The 25,943-nt window shown below is 49.3% G+C and overlaps 1 protein-coding gene, 1 long non-coding RNA gene and 3 other non-coding genes across 5 annotated transcripts; 1 reads left to right on the top strand and 4 right to left on the bottom strand.

The window, feature by feature from the left end:
* Positions 1–187: 187 nt before the first annotated feature.
* TRNAF-GAA (transfer RNA phenylalanine (anticodon GAA)) lies at positions 188–260 on the bottom strand. Its single transcript has one exon. It is a non-coding gene; the product is annotated as a tRNA-Phe (tRNA).
* Positions 261–1,344: 1,084 nt separating this feature from the next.
* On the bottom strand, positions 1,345–1,417 carry TRNAF-GAA (transfer RNA phenylalanine (anticodon GAA)). Its single transcript has one exon. It is a non-coding gene; the product is annotated as a tRNA-Phe (tRNA).
* A 939-nt stretch (positions 1,418–2,356) lies between these two features.
* TRNAF-GAA (transfer RNA phenylalanine (anticodon GAA)) lies at positions 2,357–2,429 on the bottom strand. Its single transcript has one exon. It is a non-coding gene; the product is annotated as a tRNA-Phe (tRNA).
* A 723-nt stretch (positions 2,430–3,152) lies between these two features.
* LOC129046783 (uncharacterized) lies at positions 3,153–10,920 on the bottom strand. The gene is made up of 2 exons (XR_008508555.1): positions 10,884–10,920; positions 3,153–5,430 (listed from the first exon to the last, which is right to left on the bottom strand). It is a non-coding gene; the product is annotated as an uncharacterized LOC129046783 (long non-coding RNA).
* An 8,396-nt stretch (positions 10,921–19,316) lies between these two features.
* On the top strand, positions 19,317–25,404 carry ARC (activity regulated cytoskeleton associated protein). Its single transcript, XM_036406363.2, has 3 exons — positions 19,317–22,567; positions 23,106–23,273; positions 23,660–25,404. The coding sequence occupies exon 1, from the start codon at positions 19,805–19,807 to the stop codon at positions 21,017–21,019; it is 1,215 nt and encodes a 404-aa protein (XP_036262256.1). The 5' UTR covers positions 19,317–19,804; the 3' UTR covers positions 21,020–22,567; positions 23,106–23,273; positions 23,660–25,404.
* The last annotated feature ends 539 nt before the right edge of the window (positions 25,405–25,943 follow it).

Genomic DNA, 25,943 nt, shown 5'->3' with positions numbered 1-25,943 from the left:
GGGAGCTCCACACTCTGTCAGGGCCACTGGGCCCAGTTTGTCCTCCTTTGGCCACAGCTGAACTGCTCCTGTCCCCTGCAGTGGCTGCCAGGGCTGCTGGGCTGGGCTGGGCTCTGTCCTGGATGTGTCCAGGTCTGTCCTGAAGTGCAGAGGGCAGGGGTGGGCAGAGAAAAGCGCAGGAAAAGCGTGCTGAAGCCCGGGATTGAACCAGGGACCTTTAGATCTTCAGTCTAACGCTCTCCCAGCTGAGCTACTTCAGCCCTGGCATCAAAATTTTTTCCCCTGTAAACAACAGGTAAACACACTGGAGCCCTTCAGCCTGGAAAATACAAGTTTGAGGGAGAGGGCTTGCTTCAAGGTCACTTGTGATTGATGCTGAAAATCACTTTCATGGATAAGGGGTTTTTCCTATTTCCCCAAACCCAGCTTTGGTTTCCTGCTTGGCCATACACCAAAGGCGGGTCAACCTTTCTGCTGCTTCTCAGGGCAGTCCATGCCACAGGACTGAGGCAGTGGAAGGAACAAAAATCCTTTTATATAACGATTTTTGGTAAAATACTTGAATTGTAAAACCCTGTCCCTCTATCACAGGCTCAGACTGGTTGAGGTCCACATATTCCCAAATCCAGGAATTCCCAAATTTGGGAATTCCCAAATTCAGGAATTCCCGAATCCCAAAATTCCCAAATCCCAGAAATCGGGATCCCAAAGATTCCTGGGAATTCTCAAATATTCCCAGAATTCCCAAATCCCAAAATTCCAAAATCCCAAAATTCCCAAATAGTCCCAAAATTCCTAAATCCTGGAATTCCCAAATTCGGGAATTCCAGAGCCCAAATAGTCCCAAAATTCCAAAATCCCAGAATTTCTGAATCCCAAAATTCCCCAGTCCTGGAATTCCCCATCCCAAAAATTCCCAAAATTCCCCAATCCCAGAAATTAGGATCCCAAATATTCCCAGGAATTGCAAAATCCCAGAATTTCCCATCCAAAATATCCCCCAAATTCCCAAAACCCAGAATTGCCAAATTCTGGAATTCCTGATCCAAAATATTCCCAAAATTCCTCCATGAGGTCCCTGCTCCAAAGCCCTGCTGGAGCAGGGCGTGCAGCCCCTTGGGCAGGAGGGCCTCCAGATGGGAATATGTCAGAGAAGGGGAGCTCCACACTCTGTCAGGGCCACTGGGCCCAGTTTGTCCTCCTTTGGCCACAGCTGAGCTGCTCGTGTCCCCTGCAGTGGCTGCCAGGGCTGCTGGGCCTGGGCTGGGCTCTGTCCTGGATGTGTCCAGGTCTGTCCTGAAGTGCAGAGGGCAGGGGTGGGCAGAGAAAAGCGCAGGAAAAGTGTGCTGAAGCCCGGGATTGAACCAGGGACCTTTAGATCTTCAGTCTAACGCTCTCCCAGCTGAGCTACTTCAGCCCTGGCACCAAATTTTTTTCCCCTGTAAACAACAGGTAAACACACTGGAGCCCTTCAGCCTGGAAAATACAAGTTTGAGGGAGAGGGCTTGCTTCAAGGTCACTTGTGATTGATGCTGAAAATCACTTTCATGGATAAGGGGTTTTTCCTATTTCCCCAAACCCAGCTTTGGTTTCCTGCTTGGCCATACACCAAAGGCGGGTCAACCTTTCTGCTGCTTCTCAGGGCAGTCCATGCCACAGGACTGGGAACAGGCAGTGGAAAGAATAAAAATCCCTTTCTATCACGATTTTTGGTAAAATACTTGAATTGTAAAACCCTGTCCCTCTTTCACAGGCTCAGACTGGTTGAGGTCCAAATATTCCCAAATCCCAGAATTCCCAAATCCGGGAATTCCCAAATTCAGGAATTCCCAAATTCAGGAATTCCCAAATGCCAACATTCCCAAATCCCAGAAATCGGGATCCCAAAGATTCCTGGGAATTCCCAAATATTCCCAGAATTCCCAAATCCCAAAATTCCCCAATCCCGGGAATTAGGATCCCAAATATTCCCAGGAATTCCCATATCCCAGAATTTCCCATCCAAAATATTCCCCAAATTCCCAAAACCCAGAATTGCCAAATTCTGGAATTCCTGATCCAAAATATTCCCAAAATTCCTCCATGAGGTCCCTGCTCCAAAGCCCTGCTGGAGCAGGGCGTGCAGCCCCTTGGGCAGGAGGGCCTCCAGATGGGAATATGTCAGAGAAGGGGAGCTCCACACTCTGTCAGGGCCACTGGGCCCAGTTTGTCCTCCTTTGGCCACAGCTGAGCTGCTCGTGTCCCCTGCAGTGGCTGCCAGGGCTGCTGGGCTGGGCTGGGCTCTGTCCTGGATGTGTCCAGGTCTGTCCTGAAGTGCAGAGGGCAGGGGTGGGCAGAGAAAAGCGCAGGAAAAGTGTGCTGAAGCCTGGGATTGAACCAGGGACCTTTAGATCTTCAGTCTAACGCTCTCCCAGCTGAGCTACTTCAGCCCTGCTGTGGCTCAGATTTTTCCCAAAATCTGTTGGAACACAATGAGATATCAGACTTCTGCCACTCAAGCTGGCTCAGTGGACACTTGACTCTTCTTGATATATAAACACCTGGCCCAAACATCAACTTTCAGACCCCAGAAAGGTCAACAGTTATCAAAGGTCTTCAAATGAGCATGGCTGTGGTGGATAAACACCCAAGACTGGAATTGTTCTTAAAGCCACATCCGCAGTGGTAGTACCCAAACAAGCTGGTCTTCATGGAAACATGGAATGGTTTGGGAAAGAAAGGATTTGAAAGGACCAGTTCTACCTTCTGCTATGGGCTTGGACACATTCTGCTAGACCAGGCTGCTCCAAGCCTTATCCAACCTGGCCTTGGACACATCCAGGGATCCAGGGGCAGCCACACCTTGTCTGGGAAACCTGTGCCAGTGCCTCACCACCCTCACAGGGAAGAATTTCTTCCTAATATTCAGTCCAACCCTACCCTGTGTCAATTTAAAGCCATTCCTTGTTGTGTTGTTGTGAACCCCAGGACGAGGTGAGAGATGAGAATTTGACTCCAAGTTCTCAGAAGGCTGGTGTATTGTTTTATGATATGATATGAAAAGAAAATTATATACTAAAACGATACTAAAGAAAGAGAAAGTATATATCAGAAGGCTAAAACAAGAATGAATAATAAAAACCTGTGACTGACTAGAGTCCTGACACAGCTGGATTGGGATTGATCATTTAATTAAAACAATTCACATGCTGAATAAACAATTCTCCAAATCCCATTCCAAAGCAACAAAACTGGAAAAAGCTGAAGCTTCCCAGCCTCCCAAGAAAAGAAATCCTAGTGAAGGGATTTTTCATAAAATATCACAGTGACAATTCTCCCTTTTCCTGTCCCTCCATCCCTTGTCCCAAGTCCCTCTCCAGCTCTCCTGGAGCCCTTCAGGCCCTGGAAGGGGCTCTGAGGTCTCCCTGGAGCCTTCTCTTCTCCAGGCTGGACATTCCCAGCTCTCCCAGCCTGGCTCCAGAGCAGAGGAGCTCCAGCATTTGGGACTCAATGTCCTCCTTTGGATTCACTCCACATCCTTTTGAAGTTGGAGGCTCCAGAGTTTTCTCAGAGGTTGAACTAACCTGTCCCTCCACAGAGATGCCATCATCCCTGTCCTGATGGCTCCCAGTGGGTGACAAGGATCCATCTGCAGGTTCTCCCTAGGAAAGGGAAGATGTGGATGCCTGTCTCACTTGGACTTGGTTCTGCCTTTCCAGCTGTCCCACTTTTGCTTCAGCGGCTTTTTCCTTGTCAAGGAAAGTGGCTTCCCACCAGCTTTCCTCAGACAGGAAGAAATGATCCCAACATGGAAACTGTGGTATTTGACAGCCCACTCTTCCTCACTGGAAATACTGAATCTTCAGCTGGGCACAGAATTCCTGTGGAAAGCTAAGCTGCGCTGCCACTTTGCAAATGCTCAGCAGTGTTGGTGGAAAGGGAGAAGTGAAGGATCTGATAAAGAACAAGCCTTGATGGAAGTGCTACATTGCAGTTAAATTAGAAGTTTGAGGAGCTGACTCACTGGGAACTTGGGTTTTTCAGCTGGTGGAACACCAGAACTGGAAATCTGTGGGCAAAGTCATCAGAAGTCAGACTTGTGGAGCCAGTTTGACGAGTCACGTGGAAGAAGTTGGAAGATCAGACTTTTTCTTATTTAAGAGGAAGAAATTAAAGCTGTTGCTCCAGCTCAGTTCAGACCTCAGGGTTGGAGCTCTGTAGGGAGAGAATGAAGTGGAAGGAGGAGTGAAATATTGGGATATCTCCTCTTGTCCTATCTCCACTGTGCCATTCCCCCTGGGAAAAAAAACTATTGTGTCATTCACATCTTGATTACTCTTTGGGGTGTTTTTTTGGTACCTTCATCCCATGAAGGATGTGAAAAAAAGCCCTTAATAAGGTGCCTTCTGCACAGGGAGTTGCTGTGTAAACCTTGTTTATCCAATCAACAAAAAAAAAAAAAGAGTAAAGGGAAGGATATTACAGGACCTAAAGAAAGAAATGGTATTTTAGAATCTAGAGAGAAATCATTATGGGTTTGTGGCTAATTGATTCTTCTGATGCAGGAGCTAAAGGTTATCATTGGAAAAGAGCGAGTTCCAAGCTTGGAACAAAGAAAAAGAAGACATTTCCTCACACAGTGTCTGGTTATCTGTGCAAATCTCTGCCATTATAGATCCCCAAACTGTAAAAATATTTAAAAGATGACCAGGAAGATTTATGGAGGAAAAAAAAAAAACTCTGCAAAGAACATAAAAATATGGAAATTCCTGCTTTGCTTCATGCAGGACCTGAGCCACAAATCTCTGGAGATCAGCAGAGCATCTGGTGATATAACACCCTGCTGTTTTTCCTTTTTTAGGCACTAACTCATGGAAAATGTTGCAGGCTGGGTTTGGAGCTGGATGTTCTTCTGTACATCTCCTCTGGCACCTCCTTGTCCTCATGCTCCGGCTTCTGGAGCCACAGGATGGTGTCAGCCTGTGAAACCCTGCTGGCACCTTGTGCAGAGCCATGCTGGAGGTGTCATTTCATGCCACCAGCCAAGTGTTTAATCACCACTCCCACGTGGGTGGCTCAGGCTCTGGCCATGACAAACAGATGACAGGCCATCCCTCTGTCCCTGCTTCCCCTCCTCCCTTTTGTTCCCAGTTTTCCTACCACTCCGGCCTGATCTGCCTGTGCTTTCTCATATATCCATCTGCCATCAGGCAGAAGAATCTTTCAAAGGTTGTGGAATTACATCCATAATTACATTTCCAGTCAGAAAGCTGATTTTCCTGGGCTGCATCCAAAGAACTGCAGGCAGCAAGTGAGGAAGGGGATTTTGTCCCTCTGCTCCAGCCTGGAGGGATCCCACCTGGAATGTTGCATCCAGCACATAAAGGACATGGAGATGTTGGAGGAGTCCAGAAGAGGCACCAAGGTGATGAGAGGGATGGACCACCTCTGCTGTGAGGAAAAAAATGACAGAATTGGGAATGTTCAGCCTGGAGAAGAGGAACCTGATTGTGGCCTTCCAGTACCTGACAGGAGCCCACAGAAACAAGGGCCTGGAGTGAGAGGAAAAGGGGGAATGGCTCTAAGATGAAGAAGAGTAAATTTAGATTAGAGATTAGGAAAAAATTCTTCCTGTGAGGGTGGTGAGGCCCTGGCACAGGTTGCCCAGAGAAGCTGTGGCTGCTCCGTCCCTGGAAGTGTCCAAGTCCAGGTTGGACAGGGCTTGGAGTGATCTGGGATAGTGGAAGTTGTCCCTACCCATGGCAGGAGTGTTGGAACTGGATGATCCTTAAGGTCCTTTCCAACCCATTTCCAAGCCATTCTGTGATTCCATGATTTGCTGAGAGTTACCACCAAATTATCCCAACCTCCCTGCCCCCACCCAGAGCTGTGCTGGCCTTTGTGTTCCAGTCTGGATTCACCATCTCTTGTGGAATTCACTCTTTTTAGTTTGGGCAAGGGCATCACCCAGAAGGAGGCACAGAGAGGTGACCTTTTTCACCCAACCCAGCCCACCGAATTTGTCACCCATGTTAGTTTTTCCTGCAGACATCCTGGCACCAAACTCTGTCCCTGATGGGATTTTGTCCCATTTCCTCTCTCTTTCCTCAACTCTGTACCAGGGGAGTGACATCCAGCTGCAGGGTTGGGATATGATTGCTTTTTACCCCCCTGACTTGGCTCTGATGTGTCATAAAAAACACATGTTCTTCCTTTAGGCTTCTTGAAATTTTTCTGTCTCATTACACCAAGAGGGCTCTTGGTTTACTTGAAAATCATTTTTGGTGATTATAGCTATTTTGCTGTCACTATTTTCTCTTTCTGCTCTCTCCCCAGACTTTTATGAAAATGATCTCATTAGGAATGTGGAACTCCTGTTTCTGAGAAAGGTTTCTTGAGGCTTGTAAAGGTCTCTCAGCAGGAAGTTTGCTCAGCTCCATTTTCCCCTCTGGTTGAACAGACCCCCAAGTGAGCCCATTAGGGGAAAATGGACTGCTTGAAAATAAAACTGTACCAAACATGCAACAGTAGCAGCACCTCTGAAGTGTAAGGCACCAATAAGCAACAAACCATATTTGCAAAACTCTTCTTTGATGGCAGTTTAATATGTTAGGGAAAGAAAGAGATAATGGCCCAAAGGGCACTGGGGGTGCTTCCCACCACAATGGCTGTGCGGGGATGGAAGATGAGGCCTGGGATAACATCATTGTTATTCTGGAGACACAAATGCAGCTTTGAAAAACAGAGTTAATGAAGCCCAGCTGCCAAACTCTGCCAGTCACACAGCCATTTCCTCTCCCTCCTGAAGTCTGATGTCTAAAAGATGCTGAGATTGTCAGTCCATCATTCAGGGGGGGTGGCACTAGGGGTTCTTAAATTTTTGTTTTTTCTTTTTAAAGTTAGGAATTCAGGCTATGAATAACAGCTGTGTTGTCCTGAGGTGCAGTATCCCTGTGCTGTAAACACAGAGCTTGGATGGAGGAATGCAGAAATAATCTGGGCCTGGGTGAGTATTTGCAATCTGCCCTGTGGTGAAGTATCCACAAACTCACTGCTAGGGAGGCCCAGTGAGAACAAAACCCAGACCTGGGATTTAAGTTGTTCCCAAGTTTAAACCCCCCTTTTTTTTTTTTTCTGAGAAAAAAAAATGTTTTAGTGTTTTGTAGTTCCCAAAGGGAGAGACCTGAGAGATCTTAGAACTTTTGGATGGTTTGGGTTGGAAGGGACCTTAAAATTATCTCATTCCCATCTCCTTGCCATGGGTCTTCAATTATCCCAGGTTGCTCCAAGCCCTGCCCAACCTTGAACACTTCCAGGGATGGACAGCCCCAGCTTCTCTGGACAACATTCTTGGATGCATTTCACTCAGAGTGGAAGAGAAAATTTGGAAAAGCAGAGGTCTGTGTTCACCAAATCGTAATTTCAGACAGAGGAATGTATTTAAGGCAGAACTTTCTGAGCTGGATGAGGGCACCTGAGCTCTGTGTGGAAAAAAGAGGGCAATGTCCATGTCCATGGTTGTGTCCTGCATGGACACAGCTGACCAGGCAGCAGGAGAAATCTCGTCTGAAAGTCTCGGAGCAAGTACTGGGAGACACAAGCCTTGCCCTAAATTCGTTTTGTGCCAGCTCCTGAATATTGCAGTGCTGCAGTTCAGCTCAAGCCCTGCTGCTTTCCCCAGCCTTAATAACACTGGCAGATCCTGCTCTGCCCCCACAAACTCTCAGTGCCTGAGCCTTCCCCACGTCTTCCTTCCAATATGGATCACCCACTGCCATGTCAACCCAGCAAAACTTCATTTTCAGCAGAATAAACCAAACACACTCTGGAATCACTTATTTAATAACTGTCAGTAGACCAGAGGAATTAAATAGGTGCTAAAAAGACGGAAGAGCAGCACCAAGAAAATATTTGTAAAAAATAACAGGTGTTTTAAAGTGTGTAGGGGTGTGTAAATATATTTATAAGATATTAATACACAAACCAGGTGGCCCTGAACCTCATTAGGGAACCAATTGTTCTTGCCAAACATTCTTTGGTGAGGTTCCCTGAGAGATTTCCCAGAAACTCCTAGAATTAATAGTAAACAACCATTTTTGGGGGCTGGGAGATATTTTCTGCCTCTGCTTAACATCCCAGCCTCCCTCTGAAGTTTTTCATTGTTTTGCAAAACATCCAGAAGGTACAGGGGGAAAAAATAATGGAAGAAAAGGGGGGGGGGGGGGGGAAGATGAATATAAACAGAATGTACAAATAATGGGCTTCACATTGAAAAGCACAGAATGATGGCTTGGACAGTGATTGTGTCTTGATGTATAAACGGGTTTGTTACTTAACTCTGGTGATTCATGCTTCAGGCACAGGGATGAGGCAGCTGCCAAATTTCATGCTGGGAAGGAATTTTCACTCCCAGAACAGATTGGCAGGGAATTTGTAAAGATGAAAGGTCAGTCAACAGGGCCAGGTGTTGTCAGGATGAACATGTGGGCAAGAGGGGGGGACATCACAGAGGCCAACAATGTTGAGTTTTATCTCATGGTATACCAAGTATCCCCCAAAAATCAGTGCACAACCCTTTATCCCTTTCTCCCACACCTCCGCCAGACCTGCAATCCACAAAGGAATTACTTTGTTGGACACCCTCCAGTCTGCAATGGATGAATCCTAGAGCAACATAAAATATACTTCACAACATTTACTTCAACTGTGTTTCTAAAAAAAGCTGGGCTGAAGCTACATGAGATTTAGTTGTTGGGTGTTTGGGGTAGGGAGGGTTTTTATTTTTTTTCCTTTTGTCTTAAAGAGTGTCTAAAGAACATGTTCCAGCTGTCTGGAAGGAAAGAGCTAGAAAGGAAAAGAGAACAAAGGGAAACCGGTGGAGATATTTAATTGAGATAATTTTAGCTGCTCTAAATGTCACAGGCAATCTTGTACAAGTACTTGGGAAGAGGAGAGGAGGAAGAAAGTTCCATGCTGGTCATTCAGTGCCCAAATTAAGGAGAAGGGGGTGTCCTTTCAGAAATCAGGCAGGACTCTACCTGGAAGCTTTTGGGTAATTCCTTTTTGACCCTCAGGGGTCTCCCCTAAACCCACAAGACCTCAGTGCAAACCACAAATTCATCCAGACCCAACAGCCTGAGGGGAAACCCTCTGGTTTTTGGGCTGAGAAAGGAAATAAGGTGCTCTTAGGGGTGCTCTGTCTGGGTGTGGTGAGCTCAGGTCCCTTCTTGGTCTGGACCTCTGTGCCTTGGGTGGACACTTATGGGTCAGAGCAAGGCTTGGTCACTCCTGGTGGCATCTCTGTGTGTTCTGCATGACCAAATGTGCACAGTCAGGGAAATGGATGTTGGAGCAGGCTGCCTGTGGCAGTCATGGAGTCCCCACCCCTGGAGAGATTTAACAGATGTGCAGATGTGGCACTTGGGGACATTGGCAGGGCTGGTTTAATGGTGGGGCTTCATGAGCATAGAGGTGTTCTCCCACCTAAACAATTCTCTGGTGTTGGCTTTCCTGTGACATCTGGGATGCAGTGTCTGGGGCGTGTATTCCAAGATTTAAGACAGTCAAACCTTGATCTGGCCTGATGGATGTTTATTATTATCCAAAATGCAAAGCTCTTGCAGAGGTTGGGTACTTGCGGATGGGGGTGGTCAGAACTCTTCAGCTGTGAAGAAATCACAATTCGTGTCCCAGTTAAAACAGACGTGCTCTGAACATGGTTTCCCAAAATTCCTGGGAAGGGAACCCTATCCCATGTCTGTTTTGGACAAAACCAGACTAATTTTTAATGATTTGAGGACATGGTTTAGTGGTGAACACAGTGGTGGTGCTGGGTTCATAGCTGGACTTGGTGATCATTGAATTGGATTGCTGATGATCATGGAATGGTTTGGGTTGGAAAGGACCTCAAAGATCATCCAGTTCCATCCCCTCCCATGGACAGGGACACCTTCCACTATCCCAGGTTGCTCCAAGCCCCATCCAACCTGGCCTTGGACAATTCCAGGGGTGGGGCAGCCACAGCTTCTCTGGACAACCTGTGCCAGTGATCTTAGAGGGATTTTCCAACAGTAACAATTCCATGATTCTATGTAAGTGTCAATCATGATTTTAATACAAGCTTCACCTCCTCATCCCCACTTAAACTCGAGCTTTGAGTAGAGATTTCATGTTCAGTACAATTCCTGCACGACCATTGACAGAAACCTGGGGGTACCCTGGCGAGATTGTGTCACCCTCACAGAACCTGGGGAGGGAGTTGAAGGATTTTGGAGAACCAGCAGTGGATGGGAAGGAAGGATCTGCCTGTGTGCATTGTGGAGGCCGTAAAACTCCAAATCTTAGGGTTTCCCCCTCCATCAACAATCTCACCAAACATTGCTCTGAGCAGCCTGGTCTAGAGCAAGGTGTCCCTGCCCATGGCAGGGGGTTGGAATGGGATTATTTTTATGTCAATTCCAACCCCAAATCCTAGGATTCTAGGATGGTATGATCCCTTCAGAGAGCCTTCCTGGTTCCCAGCAAAGCAGCACTGCAGGGACTCTCTCCCCCTCTCTGATGCATCTCTAAAAGAGGAGAAAACCTGGCTCTAACCCCCCCAGAGTAGGCACCACATTTGGGGGGAGCCGTGCCCACAGACTCCCTATTTTAGCAATGCCTTGGGGGTGCTGCCGTGGCTCATTTTCACCCCCCCTTGGAAAGCTCAGCCGGCATCTGGGTGTTGGCAGGCAGGTGGAAGAAAGGCAGGAGCGTGCGGCAGATCCCCCTGCTCACAAACACACACACACACACACACACAGAACTCATCCCTTTTGTCTGCCCCTCTCCCACTCCCCCCCTTCTCCCCCGCACTCCCGCCCACCGCCGGTGTCTCATCCCGGGATGGCTCATGGCTCTCCAGGTACCTGCAGGGATGGATGCGCTACCCTCGGCTTCTCCTCAAGGAACCCATTAACGCCGAGCTGCCGCTTCGCCTCGCCCTCCCCTCCCTCCCGCCCCTGCTGGAAAACGAAAAAAAAAAAAAAAAAAAAGAAAAAAAAAAGAGAAAAGAAAAAAAAAGGGGAGAGAGGGTGGGAAATCCAGGATAGCGCATCCTCCCCCCGCAGCGGGGGCTGAGCTGAGGCTCCTCCGGGGAGGTCAGCGCTCTGTGTGAGAGGGGAGAGAGGGCAGCGATGGGCAGGGAAGGGTTGGCAGGGCTGTAAGAATTACCCTGCATCCCCCACTCCCCTCTCCCCCAAATTCCCTTTCTCTGTCGCAGCATTCCTGCGGGGATCCATGGAGAGCTCGATCCCATTGTGCTGGGAGCGAGCTGCCAGCGCCTCCCCGGCATCCGCCAGGCTGGGAGCAGGAGCAGAGCACCAGGGGAGTGCTGCCCATCCCATCCCGAGTGCTGCCCTACAGCGGGATCATCCCATTTTTGTTCATTTCTGAGGGACACGAACAAAAAATTCTGCAATCCTTAGGGATCTGTCACTAAAATCAGGCTCAAGTAACTCTGGCTGTCACTATACTGTTAGATTTTTTTTCCTTTTTTCCCCTATTTTCTTCCCTTTTTTTTAATTCCCCTCTTTTTTTTTTCTCTCTCTCTCTCTCTTTCCCTTTTTTCCCTCCCTCCCCCCCTCCTTGTTTTCTTTATTATTCCCTCCCCTTTTGGTCTTGCTAAGATTCAACAGATATACAGGGACAAAAATTTCCATCAGCAGCTTTTATTTTTTTCTCTAGATATGAACCAACCCTCTTGAAAGATAACCTGAGGAGAAGGGAGATGGAATAAATTCCTGTGATCTTGTGGGGACAAGGAACAGATCGGTGCCAGGATCACTCCTGTCCCAAGCTTATGCTTCTAATCCTGTGGATGTCCCATTCCTGGAAGTGTTCAAGGCCAGGCTGGATGGGGCTTGGAGCAACCTGGACTAATGGAATGTGCCCATGGAAAAGGCAAAGGTCCCTTCCAACCCAAACTTTTCTAGGATTCTGTGACCTCCAGCCTGAGACCACCAAGGAGTTGTGTTCAGTGCTGGGGAAGTGATGTGCTGAAGAGTTGTGAGGGGTTTTTGGGGCAAGGAACTCCTGAAAAATCTTTCCACAGCAACTCACTCCCCAGCTCCTCCCACCCCTGTTTTAATAAAGCTTTTAGTGACGTCTGGGGCCTCCTAGATTTGGAAGGAAGAAATTAGCACAGTCTGCTGCTTGCTTCTCACGTTATTCTGTTTCCCTCAAGCTTCCCTGCTGGCCCTAATTACCCATCTCTCATTTACAGGTACTTAAATAAAGGAAATGGGAATGTTGGTAGAATCGGGCTGGGATGAGGATGTGCTGAATGAGGCTCCCTTTATTCCAGAAGTGACCTGGCATCACCCCTGCTGTTCCCAGCGATGCAGGATCCTCTTTGCAGGTGCTCTGTTGTTTTCTTGGGACAAGGGGACAATTTCTGCACTGACTCCAGCTGTGGCTCCCTGTGGATAAACAAGATTAGCGAGGATGCTTAGAGGAAATCTTTTGTTAACAGAGATGCTTGGTGGGGACAAAACCAGGGGAAACAGCTTAGAAGAAGGAGAAGCAATATGGAAAGGTGGAAAAAAGGTAAATTGAGTCACGACTTGGTGGCAGAAATGCTAAAAAGAGGAGAGCAGCGGCCTAGTTTGTGTCCTCAGGGTGGTGATGGCTGTGAGGGCAGGGAGCTAACAGAGCTCTGGGGACACAGATTGGGCTGGGAACAGCAGCCTTGTGTCCTGCTGTGATCATGGAAAGGCTCCATGTCCCCTTGGTGTCCCTTGGAATGCCCCAATGGAGCCCAATGCAGACAGACAGACAGACAGACAGACATCCCTGTTCAGAGATAGGTACAAACCATGCCCACAAAATGAGTTATAATAAAGCACTGAGGTGCTTTCTTAGGAATGTCCCATCACTGAGGATGCTTGGGTTGAAACCCTGGTACCAAATTAGGCAGAGCATGGCTTTAAACCTGTCTGAGGTGTTGCCCAAGGACACCTCTGTGGCCAAATCCTGGACAGATTTGGAAATGCTTTGGGATTTCAGCCTGAATGAGGGAAAATAAAACATTTAGGGGGTGAGGGTTTAGGTGTTCCTGGAGAGAGAAAAACCATCCATCCATTCAGAAAGGCAGTATCTGATCAGTGGTTCAGGCAGGGAGGAAAATGTCTGGATGATGCCTTGGAGGACACCTGCAGTACCACATGCAAAGCCTTCCCTGAGCATTCCTAAGCTTCCTCAGGTGTATTCCCTCATGGAAGCAGAGGTGCTGAGCATTCCTTAGCTTCCCCAGGTGTATTCCCTCTTGGAAACAGAGGTGCTGAGCATTCCTTAGCTTCCCCAGGTGTATTCCCTCATGGAAGCAGAGGTGCTGCCACTCACAGGAGAGGCAGGGCTCTGTAATTTGATGTGGAAGAGGAGCTGTGGTGGATTCTCCATGGAATCGGGTCTGGCTGTTCACCACCCACAGGGCAGGATTTTCTGTTATGGCCACAGGACAATCCCATTTCCCCATTCTCCCCACAGCCCATAGCAGGGAGTCTGAAGATGGAAATCTTCCCATGAGCCAGTCTAACTTCACTGATGGAAAATGAAGCTCCCAGCACCCCTAGAGTCCTCCCCATGTGCTTTGGTCCAGGAGAAAAATCCAGGTAGCTGCTGAGAAAAGGGAAAGAGATACTTAACATGAGAACAGCAGGATGAGCAGGAGCAGGAAAGGTCTGGATCAGCCTGAGCCCCTCACTCCTCATCACCTGAGCAGCTGGTACAGCCAAAATCCTGTGGCTGCACAGCTTCCCTTGGCCACCACAGGAATCATCATCATCAAGGGTAGGATTTGATGCCCCCAGCAAGGACCATGCCCCATTTTCTCCATGTGGCTGTGACATCCCAGGGCTCCACCATGACCACCACCACCCCTCCTCTCACAGGGCCTTGGTGTGAAGCCCGGATTGAAATGGGATGCAGGGGAAGAGGGGACTGGCTCCATGGGCCACAAATTATCTGCAAATCTCCTTGGGATAAATGGCAGAGGATGAGGAGCAGAGGGAGCAGAGCTCTCCTGGACTGGTGGGACTCTGTCAGCCAAGCCACACCAGCAGAGGAACCAGGTCTGCTCCTCACAGCCACCCCAGTGCTCTCCCTTTTTTTAGCAGACCTGTGATTTGCAGTGTTTGCTGCTGAGGAGGAGTACAAAAAAAAAAAAGCATTAAAATCAGTAACTTTTACTGGAGCACTTAGAGGGACACCCTGAAGGGGGGCAGGTGGGCGAGGAGTCAAGTGTGAGGCCCAAAGTGGGCCAGACTCAGCTGTAAAACGTGGCAGAAGAAATGTCACAAACCAGTTGTGAACCAGGCCCTTTGACAGGGCGACAAATGTGTTTTTCCAGCTTGTCAGGGCTGTGCAGGGGAGGAAAATGAAGTTTATTTGGAGATGTCTTTCTATTTGTGTTGACCTCGGGAGGGTCATAACAGCCAATGCCAGAGTGTGAAAAATGCTGATACCTCCTTTGTCTTCCTTGCTTTTAGCCTCAGGCAGGCTTGAGGAGGCAAAAAAGCAGCACAAGAAGAGACTCATTAACATTTCCTCTGCCCAGCAAGGAAACCAAAATAACAAACATCTCATTAAATAAGAAGAGGGGAGAATTACAAAACACGGGGGAGATATTTTTAGTTGGAAAACAAAGCACTTTATCGTCCCTCTCAAAGTAGGGCTTTCCAGATGAAAAGGAATTACAGAGAGAATTCTGCACCAGAAGGAGTGGCACTAATAACAATCATCATTATGGGGTAATATTGATAGCTGGATGCCCTCAGATTCCCAGTTGCTTCCACACCCTCCTAGTAAGTGACGTGGGCCTGGGGGACAATGGGTGGCCGGGAACAAAGGACCTACTGACGTGTGAGCCGTGTTTTAAAAGCAAAACTCTGCATTGTGAGTGCCAGCTCCAGTGCAATAAAGTGTTCCAGGGCTGGAGATGGATGAATAGAAATGTATGGTGCAAATTAAGTGTGCTATTCTTTTCCCTCTTTCGTTCCCTGCGAGTTTAAAAGCCCAACACTTTGGTTCCTTCTTAATTTTATTTCCTTCTGAGGGTTTTGCTACCAAACAAATGACTGGGCAGCTTTGTCTGGTGAGCTGTAGGAGAATTATTAGGGATTGAAAGGATGTGGAGGCAGATGGGGGGAAAAATGTGGTTTCTTATTTTCTTCTTTTTTCTTCTAGAAAGAGGAAGCAATTATGGAAGGGAAAGAGAAAATTCTAGCACAGGGAATATAGGATAATGCAGAAAATCCCTTGTTCACCACTAGAAGATATTAGTTCCTGCAAGAATATGGGATGAATTGCCCACATGGCTTCAGGCTTCCAATTTCAGGTGCTTCAAAGAGTCCTGGGTGAAAGAAAGGCTCCTCCAGACAGCGATTCCAAGGAGGAACACAATGAACATCTCAGTGCACAACTGGGGAGGGACCCTGGCAGCACAGGAGGGCACTTCAGCATCCACCAGAGCTCCTCAGAGCGTGTGCAGCACAAAATCAGCTGCACCAGAAACTTCCCCAAGTTTCCCTCGGGATCTCTCCCTTCTCACTCACCCACCCACCAGGTTCATCTGGCTCGCAGCTCAGGCTGCTCTCCAAGGAGTGACATCTCTTGCCATAAGGAGTTTCTGGGCAGAACACTCATCCAGATGAGGTGGCAAAGGCCTGTCAACCCCCCCAAAAAACCCCAAACCAAACACATTTGCTCTAAGGCAGAGAGAGCCCACAGCCTGAAGTGATGCCAAGGGGTGAGTGCCACCAGGCTCTGGTGTCCTCAGCAGACAGTGACAGCTCCAGGGAAGGTGCCAGTGACTCAGTGTCCCTTTATTCTAGTCCCACTCCCCTCAGGGGAAGACTCGGTAGCTGCTCACTGCCACATGCTCCTTTTACTGCCTTTAATTGGTCTGTTGGCTTTCCCCTTTCTCTCTCCTCATTTTTTTTTTTTTTTGGATCTGATCCTAACCCCTGGTGCTTTAAAACTCTCCAGGAAGCTCTAGGGAGACAACCCACGTTGACACCATCCCTGCTGAGCTATGAGATGTGGCTTTTTTGCTATTTTCTCTCCTTCCCTTGCTTCAGCTGAGCTCTTTTGGAGCAAGCTTCTCGCCCTCATCCTCACTTCCCACTTTCCTTCCTGCTCTTCTTGCCCCTCTCTTTATCTTGGACACCCTGTGCCCACCCAGAAGACTTCTGCCTCCTCCCCATCCTGTCCCAATCCGCGGATCCTGTCCTTCCATGCCTGTCTGCCTCTCTGTGCCTGGAATCTGCCTGTCTGCCTCAAATTGCCTCTCTCCATCACCTCGTTCCACATCTCCCTCCTCCCTTGGCTTCCGGCTCCCCTCTCTCCTCCTCCTCTTCCCACGCACCTCGCTTTAATTAGAAATACAAAGAAAATGCTTATCACACATGTCTTAATCAGCAACTCAGTTCCCCAGCAGGTCCAGAAGGAAAACCCCCATTCGTCCTCGCTTCTCCCACCTCCCCCACCACCTCCACAAAATTAGGAGGAGAGTGATTAGGGGGAGAGCTCTGTGAAAAGAGGCTGAATGAGATTAACCCAGAGACCTGGAAAAGCTGGAGGGAAGAGCCAAGAGAAACGTGGTGATGTTCAGCAAGGGCTAATTCTGGAATTTCTGGGGGAAAAAGAGTCCCTGGGCAGCAAGGGACTGGGAGAAACGGACCTGGGAGTGCTCAGCAGGGTGAGGATGATACAGAGGTGTGTCCTGGTAGCAAAATAATTATCCTGGATTGTGGGAGCATAAATACAGCCAGGAGATCATGGAGGTGATTATCCCCCTCCAGTCGGAGCATTTTAGATCATATTTAGCTGCTGCAATCAAGTTTGGGCCTCTTAATACACAACACTGATCGCAGGGAATGAGTCCAGGCCATTGGGATGGCCAGAGCTGGTGCCTGGTGTGGGATTAGACACTGGAGAAGTGATGGATTTGGGGGACCCAACAGCAGTGTCCTGTCTCTGGCGGGGGGGTGGTTATCAAGGAGATAGAACCAGGATCTTCTGGTGGCTGGCAAGAGGACAAGGGGCAGCAGGTCCAAATTCCAACAGGACACAGTTTGGGTACAAGGAAAAAGGTTTTCCCTCCAAGCAGTTGCCATCCCTGGAGTTTTCAGTGTCTGAAACCATCTCAGCTGACCCAGCAGCTGACTCAGCTCAGAGTAGGAGGTTGAGGTAGAAACCTCCTGAGTCCCCTTCATCCTTAATAATCCTGAGATCCTGCGCTGAGTGTCAAACGAGGCCGTTCAGATCCAGGATTCCTCCCCAGCTGAAAAGCAAGGGAGGAGCAAAGAGAGGCAGCAGGGCCTGGAAAGGGACTCATTTACTGGAGCAGGTTTAGGAGCCATTTCATCCCAGACTCTGGCATTTGATGGGACAAGGAGAGGCTGAACCCAGGTAATTTCAGAGAGTTAATGCCACTTTATATTGTCATTTCTGGGGTTCCTGGGTGAAAAAACTCTCTGGGGGATATCTTTGCACCAGTCCAGAGGTACAAAGGTTGCAGAGTCTCTCCCAATCCATGTTATCTCTTCCTGGCAGAGCAGGTTTGAGGCAGATTCTGGGGCGCTTAGACCACAGCATAAAAGGCTCCAAATCTCTCCCAACCCCTCAAGTGATTGATGTTTGACTTTTCTTGAACACAAACACAGCTGCCCCAAAATCTTCTGCTTAGGAAAACTGGGTGAAATTGGGAGAAGTAAGCAAGGCAGAGGGCAGTCAGAAGAAGTGGCACTGGGAGGGGTTGCTGGATTAGGAATTCTGTGTTACACCCTCAGGGTTTTGTCCCCCTCCCCTCTCACTGTGCTATTCTTTTCCTCCCCTCCCTTCAACCAAACCATGCAGCCCTTCTAGGTCAGTTGCTGCTGCCCTAAGCAACCCTCTTGTCCCCTGAGAGCCATCACCTGCTAGGGAACAGGCATGGACCCTCCTGCACCACACAGATTTGAGGGGAAAACAGGAAATCCTGACCCCTGCCCCTCACACCGTTCAACTTAACCACCACCAGTTTGTGATTCTGCTTTAACCTGGGCTCACCGGGACCTCTTTCCTACAGGACTTCACTGAAACACCCTCTGCCTCCTCCTCCTCCTCTTTTTGCTCCTCTGGGATGGCTGAATTCCCACCAGGAAACACCGAGCCAGGAGCTTTGGGAGCGAGGACCCACCTTAAGCCTTGCTGGCATCCTGCCCACCATCCTGAGCACAGGCAGGGCACCCCCCCACCTGCCAATAGGCTCAAACTCCCCTTTTGGGATTATCCTGATGGATCAGCATCCCACTGCCTCCGGCCACTGGCACTGGGAAGGGATGAGAAGGCCCCAGATGTCCTCAGCACCTCCCCGAGGGTGTTCCGGCAGGGAAACTCTCTCGGATTAGGGAATCCTTTATCTCTGGTTTATGTAAGACCCGGAGACTCCTTTTATGGCTGGCTTTTCCTGCCTTGTCAAGAGCGAAGAACAAATGTAGCTTCATCTGCGCTGGTGGGCCGGCTCACTGATTAAGCATCTGATTCAAAGCTAAGTACAGAACAGGCTTTTGATGGGCGGATTTAATTCGGTGTAAAAAAGCCAGGATGTCGTCCCCCTCCCTCACCCAAAATTCCCAAGATAGTGGATGGTCTGGTGCAATTAAGCCGCGGGGATGACTCCCACCTACCAAAGCCTGAGAAAGTCCAGAGCGCTCCAATTTGTGCTGAAGTGGCTCCTTTGAGTGTTTCCCCCTCTGCATCCCCCTCCCCCCCCCCCGCCCTTTGCTTTTCCTTTCTCTTCTCTCCCTTTTTTTTTCTTTTTTTTTTTTTTTTTTTTTTCCTGCTGCTGATTTACCACCATTCCCAGGCATTTGCATGAGGAGTGAGCTCACCCTGTGTGTATGTGAGCTCAGGGGGTGTGCGGGGGCGTCTGACACACCGGATTCCTCCTCATCCCGCCCTCCCCGAGCCCTGCCAGGGGACGCATGTTAATGATGACCTTGCTGAGTAAAGAGTTGTGGAAGGAATAAGTGTTTTTCCTGCGCTCCGAGAGGCGGAAGGTGCGATTACTCATCCATCTCTCCAACTGTCTCTCCAGCACCTTTCAAGCGCTTCTCGCGTCGAGTCTGGGGGCGTGAGAGAGGGGGTGGCAAGCGAGGGGAGGCTGCCAAAATCTGGGTTGCCACAGACACCGGCTTCGCTTTTCCTCCAATGAACGCTGCGCTGAGAGTGCGGGAGGAGGCTGGGCACCACCCACATGTTGAGCTGCGTGGAGTATAAGTAGATGGAGGAGCCTGGACTAGTGGCAGTTCAGACAGGGAGGAGAAGCAGCTCTTTGCATCTCCAGTGAAAGCGGTTTTCGACTCACCTAGTTTGCCCGAGGAGAAATCACCCGGATTTTTGCTGCAGCTTCTTTGTGCATCTCTTGTGATTTTTCTCCAGCGGGGACTTTGCGGCGTTCCAGATTCCCAGCGGGATTGGACATCCTATCCAACTCCTCTCTCTCTCTGTTCCTGGAGGATCCTGGTTCTCTCTGGGACTCCCCTGAACACGTGAGACCGGCGTTTCCAGCTTGGCACCGGGAGAAATTTGCCTACAACTCTCTCTGGGATCCACGTGGACCGACCAGCTCGCTCTGCGGTGATATCTGATTGGGTTGTGTTTGTGTCCAAAAGTCCTTGGAGGGGGGTTTAGAAGTCTCTGTGTGTCTCTCAGGAAGTGTTGTGGTGGGGTTTTTTGGGATCCAGCTTTAGTGCCAGGGGCTTATAACCCAGTTCTTTCTGTGTTTGCCACTCGCACGGTCGGAGCCATGCAGCTGGACAATGTCACCAGCGCGGGCGTCCACTCCTTCCAGGGGCACCGTGGAGTTGCCAACAAGCCCAATGTAATCCTGCAGATAGGGAAGTGCAGGGCAGAAATGCTGGAGCATGTCCGGAGGACCCACAGGCACCTCCTGACAGAGGTCTCCAAGCAGGTGGAGCGGGAGCTGAAGGGGTTGCAGAAATCCGTGGGGAAGTTGGAGAACAACTTAGAGGACCATGTCCCAACCGAAAACCAGAGGTGGAAGAAGTCCATCAAGGCCTGCCTGATCAGATGCCAGGAGACAATTGCCCACCTGGAGAGGTGGGTCAAGAGGGAGATGAATGTTTGGAAGGAGGTCTTTTTCCGCCTGGAAAAGTGGGCTGACCGCCTGGAGTCCATGGGAGGCAAATACTGCCCTGGGGAGCAGGGCAAGCAGACGGTGTCCGTCGGGGTGGGAGGCCCGGAGATAAGGCCAAGTGAGGGGGAGATTTATGATTATGCCCTGGACATGAGCCAGATGTATGCCCTGACCCCTCCTCCCGGGGAGGTGCCTAGCATCCCCCAGGGCCACGATTCCTACCAGTGGGTCTCCGTGTCAGAGGATGCTCCAGCCTCCCCGGTGGAGACCCAGGTGTTTGAGGATCCCCGGGAGTTCTTGAGCCACTTGGAGGAATACTTAAAGCAGGTGGGTGGAACGGAGGAGTATTGGCTGTCTCAGATCCAAAACCACATGAACGGCCCAGCTAAAAAGTGGTGGGAGTACAAGCAGGACTCCGTCAAAAACTGGGTCGAGTTCAAGAAGGAGTTCCTGCAGTACAGCGAGGGAACTCTGACTAGGGATGCCATCAAAAGGGAGCTGGATTTGCCCCAGAAAGAGGGCGAGCCCCTGGATCAGTTCCTCTGGCGCAAGAGAGACCTGTACCAGACCCTCTATGTGGATGCAGATGAGGAGGAGATCATCCAGTACGTGGTAGGCACCCTCCAGCCCAAACTGAAGCGTTTCCTGAGCTACCCCCTGCCCAAGACCTTAGAGCAGCTGATCCAGAGGGGGAAGGAAGTCCAAGGCAACATGGAGCACTCTGAGGAGCCCAGCCCACAGAGGACCCCTGAGGTTCAGCCAGGAGACTCCGTGGAGACCGTGCCCCCCTCAACCACCGCCAGTCCCGTGCCGAGCAATGGGACTCAACCAGAGCCCCCCAGCCCCCCAGCCACTGTCATATGAGCTCCCCTCAGGGGGGTCTGGGTTCATTGGAAGGGAGAAAGGGGGCTTATTTAGGAAGCTTCTCCTTGGAGGGAAGTTCTGGCTGAGACCTGAGGAGCGCTCAGTCCAACAGCCCAGAGCAGAGGGATTGGCTTTGCTCCTGGGGGGAGGGAGGTAGTGGGGGAGAGGCGCCCCAGGATGGGGCTGCCCCCCTTGCCCAGGCCGTGCCATGCTGTGGTGCTGGGGACCCTGCTGGCACCACTGCGGGGAACAGCCAATTTTATGAGAATTCCCTGACAAGAAACTAGAGACAATCCCCAACTTGTGAAGCGGCCGCTCGGCACTGGCAGCTCTCAAGGACTTCACACGAGTGCAGCAGTTGGTGGAGGGTTCCTACCCATCTGGATCTCTCTTTTTCCTTCTCTCCTCCCTCCTCTGAGAGGGTGGCCCTGTCCTGGGGAGACAGCTTTCTTTTTGACCCTTGCCTGTTTTTGATTAACCTCTGGGTTTCTGTTCACTTGGCAATCTCCTGCTCTTACTTGCTCCAAAGGATTAAAGTAATTTTTTTGATTATTTTTTGGTTTAAGAAGAAAAAAAAATCCTATTATTTCAGGAACTGAAAGCTTTAAGAATCTGGATTATTTTCTGTGGTTTTCATTTCACTGCACCTAATACCTGCTTTAATGTGTTTCCTCTCAAGAGGCTCTTACTGGTTTACTTCTTGTCTTAGTTTCTGCTCACTCTAGTTCAAGGCCACTGCAGTGCAGAGGCAGATTTCATCCTTTCTCTGCACATTATCCTGTGCATTCAGCAGGAAACAGATTTTCTAATTAAATTCTGAGCTCATTTATTGAAGGAGCAGTCTCCTTCCTTTCAGAGAAAAGAGGGTGTTTAAGGTAGAGAGAGGAGACACCAGAGCTCTTTCGAGAGAGACTGGGGGAGGAGGGAAGGGAAAAAAACCCTTATTCTTTGAATGAAACAAACAAACACATCCTAAATTCAGAGCAAAATATCCCCAGAGCAGCAAATCGAGTCCATGCTGATGTGTGGAGACAACAGGAGCTTTTGCCATGTAAAAGCCAAAAGAAGTGAAGAGAGGATCTGTGTGCCCCAGCACAGTTTTAGCCTGTGCATCGCTGCAGGGAGTTTCTGCTCACACAGACAGACTCCAAATGCTCCTGGAAAGCCTGGCACCCCTGTCCTGGAGCACCTGAGGACAGAGTGTTGTCTGCTCACAGAGGAATTCCTGCAACATCTCGCCACAGATGGAGATGGACTTGGACTTTGTGACTTCTTCCATGCTGAGACAGGAAACGCTCAGCACTCACCTTTGGCCAGTGCTTGATGACAGGACTGAGAGAAGCAAGACGTTCCTGAAGTTTGGCTCTCCAAAGCTTCCCGAGGCTGGACACATCTTGGGCATCATCTGCATCCACCTCCAGACCAAATAAACAGCGGGGATGCAGCAGCAGGAGTGACCCTGGGATGCTCCTGGCACCGCCACAGCAGTGACATGTGGCCCTGGTGGCTCGGAAGGCCTTTGCTGTGACTCCTTCCAAGAGGCTGAAGGTAAGGAAGCTCTCTGGCATTCTCTCCTCAGAGCTAAACTGGTCATATAGAATGTCCAGTAGAAAGTGGGATAAAAACTCAGCAGAAATGGGATATGAAGCATTGGGGTTGGGAGAAAGGAGAAGGGAGAGCCAGCCAAAGGGAAATACAGGAATGGAAGTTTCAAAAGAGGGCAGTATCCTGCACTTTCTGATTAATATGGCAAAAGAATGGGAACCTTCTTAATTAGCCCAGCCCCAGAACCTGCCTTGTCCTTCATGGAGAGCCTCTGGGCTTGAGTCCCCACCTGAGGCAGCACATCCCAGGTCCATGCACAGCCCAGAGGAGCTGCACGTCTGCTCTGCATCCTTGCTGGGAGCTGGTCTCAGGAATGGTGGGAGCTCTCCTCTCACTCGTTCCCAGTTTGTCAACAGCTCTGTGTGCAGAGAAAGGGAGCATTTCTCACTAATGACCCGGGCTGAGTGATGGGGGAGTGGGAGTCACTGTGCTGAGGATGAGCTGGCCGTGTATTACAAGCTTTGTCTCCTCTTGCTTCCAGTGACTCACTCAGATCCTCCTCTGAGAAGGAATCACTTCACAGCATGCAGCATTTGGGAGGAAGGCCACAGTAAAAAGCTGCAAAACGAAGGCCTCAACATCAGACCTGCTCTCAGGACCCTCAGCCACCAACAGCCAGATCCACCACCTGAAGGAAAGACTGGCACAGGTAATTACATCCCATATTGCCTTGTGGGTCTGCCTTAATCCCCCCAGTGCTCTGACCTGAGATATTGAACAGCCCAAGTGCAAATAGCTGTGCTGGTGTTGAAACCTCAGTCCCAGGGGCTGCAGCAGCCTGGCACCACCTGAGAGGTGGGATTTCATCTCCTTGGTGTCAGAACCCAAGCACCAGCCCCAGTAATTGATGCTCCAGGGTCTGCACATTGTGGCTTTCCCATGGCTGGACCATAGGCAAATCCTTAAACCCCAACACCCGGTGGGTCCTCCAGGCTGCAAGCACAGCAAAATTTAATCCCAGCTCTTGAGAATTTCCCCTTTCTCCCCACTTCAAAAATCTAATGGGAGTTGGTGCATTTTTTTTTTCTTTTCCAGCAATCCCTGCTGCTGTTGCTGAGATTCCTTCTCTGTGTCCAAGAGCTCTCTCAGGGGAGAAGAAAGTGCTGCAGGAAGACAGAAGGCAAACCACGCACCAAAGAGCCTCCCATGCAGTGCAATGCAAACATTCAAGGTGCTGAGAGCCAGAATGAAACTGGGAAGCTGCTTCCAGCAGGACAAAGAAAAGCCTGAGTGGTCCAGGTACTCCAAGTGCTGAGAATGGAAAGAGAGGCCAGAACAGAAGAACCAAGTCCAGGCTTTGGGGACAGCAGGGATGCTGACTGTCTGTGGAGAGGATTCTGCACACCTCTGCAGTCTGGGGCCGCTGGGACTCACCTAAAGAAATCTTCATTAAGAAATGATCCTCACTGAAAAAAAAACAAACAAACTTTCCTGATTAACTTTGCCAGGGGGCTGATCCTGCCTTGGCTACGAACCCTCCCTGCTGGCCGTGCTGTAACTCACCTCTCCTGAGTCCTTTCATGCGGGTATCAGTTCCAAACCTCAAAGGGCTCCCGGAGTTTGGAGAAGCATCCCACGGTCCAGATGCTTGTCTGAACTGTTGGAGCCTGCACATCTGGGCCAGCTGTCTTGCCAGCAAGGAGCCTTGTGAGACAGCAGGCGCTCTCTGGGTCTGCATGGGCCAGAGTTACTGCAAGAACCGGGGTTCTTGTGCTGGCTTTGGAGTGACTGTTTCCATCCAGACCCAGGGAGCCCAAAAAGAGCTCGAGTGAGCTGGACAAGACAGTTTTGGTTCATCTCTCAGCCGAAGAGGTCCAGTTGGTTCCTCTCTCTTCCAGAGCCAACTGTCCTGTGTGTGGGTGTGGGTGTGGGTGTGCGTGTGGGTGTGGGGGGTGTGTGTGCGTTGAGCAAAAAAATCCACATTACTTAAATTCTGTGGTGTTTTGTTGCATTTGAATCAAGCCAGAGGGACATAAGGCACATTCCAACAAGGCTCAGCAAAAATGTCCAGGACTGGAAAATTCCATAAAACCATGTAAAGGCAGATTCCCGGGCATCATCTTAAGGTCTAAATTATATTTAATTTTGAGGTGCTTATTTTCACAGTCTCTTCCAAGGGACTAGACTGCCTCAATAGGCATTTTATTTTTTCTGCTTTTTTAGGGAATTAAGCCTGTCTGTGCTACTTGGTCATTTGGTCCTGAGTTTTTTTACATTTTCAGCTGGCTTTTTGGAGTGTGCAGAACTGAATTTCCTGGACTGATTTGATTTCAATTGCTGCTCCCAGCAAATTGGAGCTTTACTTGTAGCACCCTGGTTTTTATTACCAGCCTCTCCAGGAAGGACTGGTAGTTTATTCTCCTGGGGCAGAGTCACGTGAATGAGAAGTGTGTGGATGTGTTGTACCTCTGGAATTTTAGCAGATTTCAACCACTTCATTTTTTTTTCCTCCTTAGGCGATTTTGCATTTACCGATGAAACTACTTTAGAGGTTTTATTTTTACTAGAGATACTATTAATTCAAGCAACCTTGTGCAAAAGGCAAACGTGTTGAATCGCTGCAGGTTGTAGGGGTTGAAGCCAAAAGGTCTTTGTAAGCCAACATCACCTGCCCTGGATCTGACTGGATCAGGCAGTTTATTCCTCATGTGTCATGTTGGAGTTACAAGATCACACCAAGCCACTAGAGCCTGCCAGTAGAATAGTGCTACACTCGATTTGCTATTGTAGCAAAGCCTTTTGTAGATTTATACAATAAAACTTTGAAATATCTGCTTCAATTGCTTCCTGCCTCATTTTATGCCCTTTCTTCCTTGGTTCATGGCTGACTCAAGTATCTACTACCCTCTGAAAATCTGGGTTTTTTGGGGTTACCTGGCTTATGGAAATCTTTTTTCTCAGCAAAAGCATGTGGTTGACATAAAAATGAAATGCACTGAGTTGTTCAGACCTTAAAACTGAGTCAGGTGTAGCCCGTGAGGTTGGGAGAAGTTGCCCTTTGTGGGACTGTGGATCCTGCAGGGCTCTGGTTGGGTACAGCTGAGACAAGAATCTTTGAAATGAGGACAATCACATTCCTACCCATGTTAGAGAAATTCACAGAAGAACTGAGGCAAGACAGGATGAGGTAAAGAAATTAAACCTCAAATCAGCTCCATTTGACCACCAAAGAGCCTTTGGGAGTGATAAACACCCTCACCCAGCAGAGATCCAGGAGCTGGGGCTTTGTTATCTGATGCATTCTCAATTCCTTGGGTTCATTACCTCTAAAACATCCAGGGGTTATCCAGGCTGGATTCAGGGAACACAGCAGGGAAAA

The sequence above is a fragment of the Molothrus ater genome, chromosome 1, assembly GCF_012460135.2.
Source record: "Molothrus ater isolate BHLD 08-10-18 breed brown headed cowbird chromosome 1, BPBGC_Mater_1.1, whole genome shotgun sequence".
Taxonomy (NCBI): Eukaryota; Metazoa; Chordata; class Aves; order Passeriformes; family Icteridae; genus Molothrus; species Molothrus ater.
The sequence above is the reverse complement of the archived record's forward strand: the minus strand, read 5'-3'. Positions and strand labels throughout refer to the sequence as shown.